The sequence below is a fragment of the Sylvia atricapilla genome, chromosome 13, assembly GCF_009819655.1.
Source record: "Sylvia atricapilla isolate bSylAtr1 chromosome 13, bSylAtr1.pri, whole genome shotgun sequence".
Taxonomy (NCBI): domain Eukaryota; kingdom Metazoa; phylum Chordata; class Aves; order Passeriformes; family Sylviidae; genus Sylvia; species Sylvia atricapilla.
Window position 1 is genome coordinate 18,787,065 of NC_089152.1, and position 9,880 is coordinate 18,796,944.

Consider the following 9,880-nt stretch of genomic DNA (forward strand, 5'->3'; position numbering starts at 1 on the left):
TCCTCCCTAATGGGGACTGATTGTAAGAAGAGACCCCTTAACGCTGCTCCTCCCTAATGGGGTCCCCCTTAATGGCAGGGTGGTTTCTAGCGGGGACTGCCTGAAATGCTGGCCCCTTCACTGGGGCTCCACACAATGCACCATACAATGAGCGCTGCCCTTAAAAACGCTCTTCCCGCACCTTGGCTCCCCGTGCGGCCCCTCCTCTATAACGAGGGGCTCGATTCAAAGCGGACCCCTCCGTAGAGCGGTGTCCCCCGGACCGCGGGGGTGTCGCCGTGCCGAGAGTCCCCGCTCCGAGCGCAGCGGCAGAGCCCCGAGCAGCTCAGCGCACATGTGGCTGGGCTGTCCCCCGCTGTCCCGCGTCCCCTCCCCTCCTCCGGCCGGCCCACGCACACCCAGCCCTCCTCCTTCTCCACCTCCTCCTCCTCCTCCTCCCACTTCCTCCGCACAGCGCGGGCTGCCGGCCGAGGAGGGGCGGCGGTGCCCGGTTCCCCGGTCCGCTCCAGCCCGCAGCGAGCCCGTAGCGATGCGCCGGGGGAGGCGCCGCGCCGCAGCCGCAGGTGAGTGCGGGCCCGGGGGGATGCGGTCCCGCAGGAGCCGCGCTGGAGCCCAGGGATGCGGGGGGACCCCGGGCAGCGCCGCGCTTGTCTGCGGACTCCCTCGGCGGGTGAAAACCTGGAGCAGAGGGGGGATCCCTGAACGCCTTCCTCGGGATCGGCTGCATTCCTTGGGCCCCGCAAGGAAAAAAGGGTTGCAGGCTCCACATCCCGGGATTTTACCCATTTATGGATACTTTTGGATCATGCGGCTGATTGGCAGCGCGAGTGCGCTCAAGCTCCTGCGAGAGGTTTGTTTTGAGTGTTGAAGAGGTGGCCGTGGGTGTGCGAAAGGGACAGAAGGACGGCCACGGCCACCCACCCCTGCCACATCCATACCTCGTGTCCTGGCAGGGCCCTGCGAGCACCGAGGGGGTCTCAGCCGTGACCACGGCCAGCCTTGGATGTGACATCTATGAGTCGAAAAGGGATCGATGCCTTTTGGGGGGCTTTTAATCCCCCAAGTAGAAAGGGGCGCAGTCCCTGAGCCTTTCTGGTGACTGCTCGATGCTCCCTGAAGTTTTTCAGTTTTTAAAATAGAAGTGAATATTCCTGGGGGGAGGTTTCAGCTTTAACCGCAGACAAGCCGTGGCTTGGTGCATACGTTCCGTAGGGATACTGACTCAAAAGCAGCGGGCTTCATCCACGGGGAGGCTCCGGCCGGGCTTTTGCCCGCGTGGGAGAAGCTCGGGAGCCGCAAACCTTGTGGGAAAGGGACAAGATGTGGAATAAGGGGACCGCTGAGGCCTTTTGTTTGTTCCCCCAAATGACCCAAGTTTGGGGAAGCGATGCCGGGGTGAGCTCATCCGAAGCCGCCGGCCGTGGGAATGGTGACCTCCTCGCAGGATCCCAGAGTCCCCGGGATTGTGAAACCAGGATTGCAGCCGGCCAGGAGAACCCGCCTCCTTACCGGTGGAGTCCATTGGTTTCGGGGTGACCCCGGGAACACCCCTCGTTCCCCAGCACCTCGAGGGGGCTGGCTTTGCTGGGTGCTAGCGGGTTTGGGAGATTTTATTTCTCTATTCCTGCGGGTTGGCCGGGAGTCGGCGGCTGGTTTTGGCATCACGTGGCGATGGAGGAGGCGGGAGACTGAGATGAGAAGCTCCGGCTCCGGGCATCGCATCCCGGGGAGGAAATTCCGGGGAGCCTGCGTGCCCCGCGGATAACGCGCACGGGCGCATTGTTCGGAGCTGTCGGAGCAAAAAAAAAAAAAAAAAAAAAAAAGAGATGTTTGAAGTGTTCCCAACGGCCTTGGCACGCCGAGGAGGTGCGGGAGCCCTCCCGCCTCCTTTGGACACCCAAAACGCGGCAGATAAGGCTCCCGTGGGAGCTTATCAGGGAGGTTTCGCTGGTGGCGGCACGTGTTCCCTCTGCGCTTGGTTTTACTTTTACTCCCTCGCGGCCAAACGGCCCCTTGTGGGAAAAAAAAAAAAAAAAAAAGCCCTGAGATGAAGGAAGGGAAAGAAAAATAATATAAATAAAAGAGGAGTAGCGAGTTGTGTTTATTCCACCCGCTGCTTTTCCCAGCTGTCGAGTTTCAGAATTACTGGCTGCACGTGATGGGGTTCTTCCAAGCATCCCCCTCCACCAGCGCTGATTCCCACGTGTCCCTGTCCTCCCCCTCTGGCTGCGAGAAGGATAGCCCCAGAGGGAAAAGGCTGATGGTGACAGCAAAAGCGGAGCAGTTTTCCTGGCGTGGCGCAGGTGTGGGGATGGCACCGGTTGGGCAAAGTCCCTGTGGATTCCATGGAGAGAGGGCGCCCCTCTCCCTGATTTGGTTAATGAGCTCAGCCCTACCAAAGGATCCCTGTGCCCGGCTGCTGCTGTGGCATCACTCGTCCTGCTCTGCAGCCCTCCAGCCCGAATTTAACTCGCAGCTGGGTGACACAGGGCTGTTTCATCGTGCCCCGTGGCGTCACCCCATCCCGCGGTGACAGGGTGTCACAATATCCCCACGGTGGGGAGTGGCGGATCCCCGGGGCTTCGGGGAAAGGCTGATAGCACAGGGTTAAAATGATTTTTAAAACTGTAAAAATTGTAACTGGGGAGGTGGTTAGAAAGGTGAGGCCTGGACCTGCAGGACAGCGAGGCCCTGGGAACGGAATGTTAACTTACTGTAGGCAGGACGATACTTTCATGCTATTGTCTTAACCAACTCGAGTATGACTCTGCCCGGGTAATAAATCAGGGGAGGGCGGGGGATGAGTGTGATTTTTGTGATTGGTAGTTCGGGGAGCTGTTGATTCAAACAAATCATTAATATTTATAACGTAAGAACAGAAAAGCCCAAGCCTCTGTATGTCTGAAGAAGCGGTGGGGAAACGTCGGGACTCACAAGGGCTGGATCGCTGTCCCAGCTTGTCCACCCCTTGTCACAGCTGGGAAGGGATCCCATGCCTGCACTGCCCTCCCATGCAGCATCTCCCGGGGAGATTGATTTAAACACCACCCTCCCAAGAGATCCCTTTGGGAAGGAAAATAACCCAGTGTGGGGATTTCTTCAAGCTTCCTTCAATTTGAAGGGAGCTGTTTTCCCTAGATCTAAGTGCTGGCAAATTTAATTGGTACTGCATGTCTTAGAAATGACCCCAAGGACTTATCCTGAGGATAAAACTGTTGGAAATGATGTGGGGGAAGCACCGAGGCTCCCGTGGGGATTTTCGGAGGATTCCTGAAGGGAAGCAGTGTCCTTCCCGGGAAGCAATTAACTGAAGCTTGCATGAGAAACGCACCGAGAAGGCTCAGTGAGAGATGCAAGCCTCAGTTGTGCTGTTTTGGGGTGAGCTGGGGAGCTCTGGTCCCCTCCAGCAGAGCTGCACACCACCACCACAAGTCTCCCCCCATATCTGCTCTGTGTCCCCTGCTGGTGATGTGGCTTTTATCTTATCTGCACGTGCTCTTCCTCCATTTCCTCCTTGGCTTCTCTGCTAACGCTGCCACAAAAGGAAGGGGAAAAAAATAAAGCGCCAAACCAAAACGGGAGGAGATCCTACTGTAGGGAGCCCATCCCTGGGCTTGGGGTTGCTGGGCCGTGCCGGGTGACAGGGAGTGACATTTGGCCGTGCTGGGAGGGGGCTGAGGGGTGCTCAGCTTTGTCCTGGAGCTGCCTGGGTGATGTACAGGATGCTCAGGTGATGCTGGGGGATCCTGTCTGATGGTCCAGTGGTGCTTTTGGGGCTCAGGTGATGATCAGGTCTCTCAGTGGGGTGCTCAGGAGATGCTGGGTGATGCTCAGAGAACCCTTGGGGTTCTCCTGGGTGCAGGACTGTTGATGGGACAGACTGTCAGCTCCACCTGCTGGCACCCACCACCTGCCACTGCGGGCCAGCACCCACCCCTCAGCAGCCTCAAATCCCCTAAGAGAGGGGCTGAGCTGCTGCCTTGGGGGAAGAACCTCCAATTACTTCACAAGGTGAAGCCGGGGATGGGAATTTTGGGCACTCTGTGTCTGCTGGCTCCTCACCTGAGCTGACCCAGCTTTGCTCCCTGCTGCCTGCAACAGATGCTCTTTGAGCTTTGGAACCAAAGCAGCCAGAGCTTTCCAGGGCTTTTCCAAAGAGACAGATGGGGAAATGCCCTGCCAGCCTCTCAGGACTCCCCTCAGGGCCAGAGAGGGTCGGATCCTGTGGAAAGAGGAGATCCCTGCACAATTAAAGCCCTCATGACTGGCCACGGTGGAGAAAGTGTAAAAAAGACTGTGCATCTCCAATTAATGCCCACACAGTTATTGGACCTCTTGTGACATTCCCCTGTGGAAGTGGCCTCGGATGTGCAGAGATTCCCTGTCTTGATCCGAGGCACTAAAAGTTCGTGCTAAGATTATCACTTTATTTATAGTTGTTTTATTTGTATTTCCATCAAAAGTAACTCGTTTGGAGACCAAATATTAGTCAAACAACTTTTATACATAGTTAGCTTCATTTTTGCTACCTTTATTTTGTCTTTTTACTTGGAAAAAAAATGATGTGGGAAAAGCTTTTTACCTTATAGAAGTATGATTTTGTCTCGGCCAAACTTAGCCTGGGAGTTAGTGCAAGGATTTACGCATATTTGGAACAAAAAAAGATATGTACAGCCTTCCTTGTTCTGCCTCGGAAGGCTTGAAATTTACCATGAGGAGGCTACATTTTTTCAGAGATATTACCAGGAGAACTGAGTCATCTGGACAATGTAATAGGAAAAAGGTGACATGACCTTCTGTCCCATTATGCTGCAAATCACCACCGCGGGGGGAGATTTGGAGTGAGCAGCAGCAGCAGAGAACTGTTGGAATGTTTGAGTAGGGGCTGCTGTAAGAGGCTGGAATGTTCATGGTTAATGCCTCCAACAATCGAGCATTTGCATTAAGTGCCCAGGTGCCGATGGGCTCACACCCATCCCGGCCTGCAGCTGTCTGTTGAACAAGATAAGAGGCTGATAAGAGACAAATCCTGCCAGTGGGATGGTGCTTTTTGGTCCTATCGATGTCCCTACACGAGTGGCTCAGCGGTGAAAACCCCCCTTACCAGGACATTGGAAGTTATCCTGCAGATATTCATGCCCTCGGGAGGGCCATAGACACCTCCTAAAAGGTCACAGGCAAACAAATGCTCCGAGGTGCGCAGTGATGCGCGGCATTACATCATCCAGAGTCAAACTCCCTGCCCCAGGGGAGGTACCTGGGCGTTCCCACCGAGCCCGAGCATTATATTAACCCCTGGAACTTTGTGTTTCCTGCGCTACCATCACCCCAGACAGATCATCACAGTGGAATTGCGACCATCCCAGTCTTCTAAGATCCAGGGGTGGTGGATCTACTCTTAGCCTTCTTCTTTCTACTCTTACCCTTCCCTTTCTTTTCCTTAGGCATTGTTTGAAGGGTTATTTTTATGCTTTTATATTGCTGTATATCAGTAGATAATAACCAAAACGGCTCCAAATTGCTCTAAAACAAACTTCCTATTTATATATATATATATTTATTAACACGAGTTATTCAGCGTTGTTTCACTCTAATCAGCGTCGAGAGATCCATTAACAAGAACCTGGGTTACGCTCCCCCTGTGGGGTGGCTTGTAACCCTCAGTCACCCCGTGCCACCACAGGCTGCCGGCTGTGGGGACTTGGCTTTGCTCATGGCTTCTTCTCTCTCTGTTTCCCAGGAAGGCCAGCTCACCTGTCCCGTGGGAACCCCGGCACCGATGTATAAATGGCCTCAAAGCGGTACTCGCAGTCTGCGGACACGGTGATTTTCAACAAGCTACCTCGTCCCGAGCCCGCCGCCGCCTTCCTGCCCGGCGACATCCCGGGCACGTCCAGCCCCGTGCCCCACGCTGGCTCTGAAAACCATTTCAACTACAAGGGCTCCTACTTTGCCTGCCCTCTGCAGAGCGCTGAGAGCCCCGAGCAGCCCCCGGCCGGCTGGAGCCCTGCGCCTGCCCACCTGCACCACGGCCCCGGAGCCCTGAGCCAGCCCGTGCCGGCCGAGGGGCCGCTGCTGGGCTTCCTGCCCTACCCCCCGGGGAGCCCGGGCACCAGGCTGCCGCCCCCGGACACCCAGAAGAGCAAGGACGGCTTCAGCCAGGAGCAGCTGATGGCCAGGAAGAAGCTGGACAGCCCCAGGTGCCCCTTGCCGTTGAAGAAGCCGGTGGTGGTGAAGGCAGCTCCTATAGCACCTAAGCCGGTGTATGGGGCCCCTGCCTCTTTCCTGGCTCCCAGGATGGCTCTGCTACTGGGAACGCAAGCAGAGAGCCTGCAGCAGCGACCAGGGGAGGTAAACTGGGCCCTGCCCCCCGCCACCCACCCTCTGCACCCCAGCGAGCCCCACAAGAGGGGTCCCTGCTCTGAGCACGGGCTCCAGCTGCTGCCCTCCAGCCAGGCCCTGCCTCCCAAAGAGCAGCTGGGCTCCCCCGTTGCCTTACCTCGCTGCTGTGTCACCTTTGATAAGTACGGGCCACCCCCCAGCACCCTGTTCCTGGAAGCAAGCTGTCCCTCTGCCCAGAGCCAGAAGAAGGTGCTGGAGCTCCCCAGCCTCAGCCTGGACCCCTGGCCCAAGCTCCAGCCTCCTGACGTCAGCCCGGTGACCCGGGACAGGACAGCAATGTGCTACCCACCCCCTCCCTATCCGCTGTCACCCCACAGAGCTGGCTCCCTGTGCCACCCGCCAGCTCCCGCTGTGGTGGAGCCCAGTGCCCTGCCTGCCTTTGGCTATGTGGGAAGCAGGGAGTCCTTTCCCAGCCCCTACCATAAGCCCCAAGCCCCCAGGAGTTACGTCCCCAGCCCCCTGGAACCCTACGTGCCAGGGACAGGGGCTGCCAGGCTGGGCGCCGTGCTGAGGGATGCTGAGCCACCCAGGGATGCTGAGCTGCCCAGGAACACCAGGTACCCGGGGTTTGCTGGCAGCCTGGGAGATGCATCCGTGTTCCACGCCTCCTTTCCCGGACTGGAGCCGGGGTGTGAGCAGCATGGGGCAGGCGGTCTGCAGTGGAGAGCAGCGCTGAGGCACAGCAGCGCTTTCCAGCCTGTCTGCACCTCAGAGAAGCTTTCTGGGGGCTCCAGTGGGCTCACTGAGACATTTCCCGAGAGCGGAGGGAACTGGGAGAAACCCAGGCAAGGGGATGAGGAGCCCCTTTACCCAGGGAGGAGGAGCATCAGCCCGGCCCCTCAGGACACCCACCGTGAGGAACCAGGGGAAGGAAATGCCTGTGAAGTCGGGGATCCAGCCAAGGAGCTCATCCGCCCTTCTCCATCCATGACCCCCAGCCAGGGGCTGGAAGACCTGAGGGACACCAAGGCTTTGTCGTCCTCCCCACCCATGCCTGTGATCCACAACGTTTTCAGCCTGGCGCCTTACCAGGAGTACCTGGAGAGAGCCAAGGGCTCGGACCCCATCCTGTTCTGCAGGAAGAACCTGTGGGAGGACTCCTCACCCCAAACCACGAGTGGCAGCCAGGAGCCTGCTGCCCTCAGAGACATCTCAGTGGTGTCCAGCCTGAGGTCTGGCAGTGGTGCAGTGCAGAGCCAAGGGGAAGGCTGTTACAGGAGCAGCCCTAAAAACCCAAAGCCTGTGCCCCAGGAGCTGGAGTCTCAGGAGGGCAGCCCTGGCGGGCTGGGCACTGAGGAGCCCCCTGAGGACATGGTGCTGGACCTTAGCTTCAAGAAGAGACTGATAGACGCTGGGGACTCCCAGAGACCTACTGGGCCTGTGGAGGGGACGCTGGAGCAAGAGGATAAGGAGGAGAAAGAGGCTGCAGGGGGGAAGGTGGGGTCGGAAGAGGCTGTGCAGCCCCGGACGCCTGAGGCGGACTCTGGGGACAGGAGGAGCTTCCAGAGCTCAGTCACCTTCATGTTCCAAAAATACAAGCTGCTGCCCTCCGTCCCGCCCAGCGCCGAGCCCCCCCGGCAGGATGGCAGCCCCCAGGCCCCCCCACAGCCCAGCCCCCCCAGCAGCACCCCCACACCAGCTCCGCCAGCCTCCTCTCCATCCTGCGCCCCCTTGCTCCCAGCGCCTGGCCTGCAGCTCAGCATCATCCTTGGCCCAACCCCTCCCCAGACCCTGCTTCACAAAGGCCCCTCCACCCCGGAGGAGGAGAGGGTGGTCAGGCAGGCTGGTGGTGTCCCCGCACAGACCCGCTCGGGGCAGTACTTCAGCACCCTGCACACCTTGCTCTGTGACATCATCTCAGGCTCGGTGTCCCGCTCCTCCCCGGAGCTCCTGCGGCAGTGGCTGGAGAAGGCTGACCGGGCAGAAGAGCTGGGAGGGATGCCCAAATCCCTGCCCAAGGCCAAAAATGGCTCCAAGGCTCCCAATCCTCAGAAGCCCAGCAATGGCAAGGAGATCTGGCTGGCTTTCCAGGACGTAGCTGAGCTCCTCGGCAAACTGCTCTCCGAGCTGAACTCCTTCATGTTATCTTGCCCTTTCCCCCATGTTGTCCGGGCAGGAGCCATCTTCATCCCCATCCACGTGGTGAAGGAGAAGCTCTTCCCAAAGCTGCCCGGGAGCTTTGTGGACCAAGTGCTGCAGAAGCACAAGGTGGAGCTGCGTCCCACCACCTTCTCAGAGGAGAAACACCTGAGGGACCTGGAGTTGAAGAGCTGCACCTCCCGCATGCTGAAGCTCCTGGCACTCAAGCAGCTTCCTGAAATCTACCCTGACCTGCTCAACCTCCACTGGCACAACTCCATCTGGCAGCAGCTCGGTGGGTAGCCCAGCAGGTACCGGCATCTCCTGGGGATGGGTCCCAGGAATGTTCCAGCTGCACCTGCCCTCCAGATGCTGCTGTTCTTGGGGGCATCCAAAGGTGCCTCAGCATCCATGTCCTACCGAGGGTTCTGTCCAGCTTTTCCTCTGTGGGTTGTGGAGAGGGAAAGTTTGAACTGGAGGAGGGAGAAAAAAACATCCTGGGGTTTCAGGAAGGTTTCAGTCAGTTCCAGGCCACCTCTGTCCATACGAGGGTGCAGGGTCAGACCTGCCAGCCATGGCTGTCCCATCCAGCTGGTGACTTCACTGCTGTGTTCAGATAACCTTTTGTTGCTACTCAAGGCCCTTACCAGCAACTTTATTTCTTCCAGGTTCAAGTTCAGACACTGGCCAGCAGCCTTCCAAGTAGGTAACTCCTCTTCCACGTGGGTTTATAGGAATGTATGGGATTTGTTTGTAATTTTGTGGAGGTGGGAGGGGTGTGTGTGGATTTCATGTGATGGTCAGCTGGAGCTGGCTGGGGAGGCTCCACTCCCTGGGCTGGGCAGGAGAAGGAAATATTCGGGATGTGGAGGTGTGCCCTCCCTATCCACTCTCTCCTCCCCCAGGTAGCCCAAGCGTGGAGGCACTGAAAGCTGATGGCAAAGCACAGCCACGGACAAGTCAAGGAAAAGGAGGCACTGGGGAATGTGCCAAGGGCAGCAGCCAAATGATGATGGGAGTGGGAAGGTCCTGAGTCCCCAGAGGATGCCGAGACTGCCAGCAGCCCTGCGGGCAGGTGCTCAGCTCCGAACAGCACCAGGATCCTCCAGGAAGCTGATACCTTGCAGAGACCCCGTGGGGATGCTGCTCAGGGTGAAGAACAGCTCAGTGGTGCTCCAGGGATGCACACAGGGATGCTGGCGGGTTATCCAGGCCCATAGGCATGGGCTGGAGCTCCTCACAGCAGCTGGAGCTGCTTTTCTTTCAACGGATCATCTGTGATTGCCCTGGTGAGCTGAGAGGGAATGGCTGGAGTTCCAATGGAAGTGGAGCAAGAGCAGCATGGAAATGGCCACAGCACCATCCCCAGCCTTGGAATAAAGGACTGCAGGGACAACAT

The 9,880-nt window shown here is 58.0% G+C and overlaps 1 protein-coding gene across 1 annotated transcript; it reads left to right on the forward strand.

Moving 5' to 3' along the window:
• The first annotated feature begins 408 nt into the window (after positions 1-408).
• Positions 409-9,527, forward strand: C13H15orf39 (chromosome 13 C15orf39 homolog). Its single transcript, XM_066328727.1, has 4 exons — positions 409-563; positions 5,741-8,776; positions 9,150-9,183; positions 9,387-9,527. Exons 2-4 carry the CDS (start codon positions 5,788-5,790, stop codon positions 9,388-9,390), a joined length of 3,027 nt encoding a protein of 1,008 aa, XP_066184824.1. The 5' UTR covers positions 409-563; positions 5,741-5,787; the 3' UTR covers positions 9,391-9,527.
• Positions 9,528-9,880: the final 353 nt, after the last annotated feature.

What these genes read in the sequence shown, in the direction of transcription:
- C13H15orf39 (XM_066328727.1), top strand. Translation starts at nt 5,788, where the DNA reads ATGGCCTCAAAGCGGTACTCGCAGTCTGCGGACACGGTGATTTTCAAC. An exon ending in CTCCATCTGGCAGCAGCTCG is followed by an intron (nt 8,777 to 9,149) that starts GTGGGTAGCCCA and finishes TATTTCTTCCAG; the next exon opens with GTTCAAGTTCAGACACTGGC.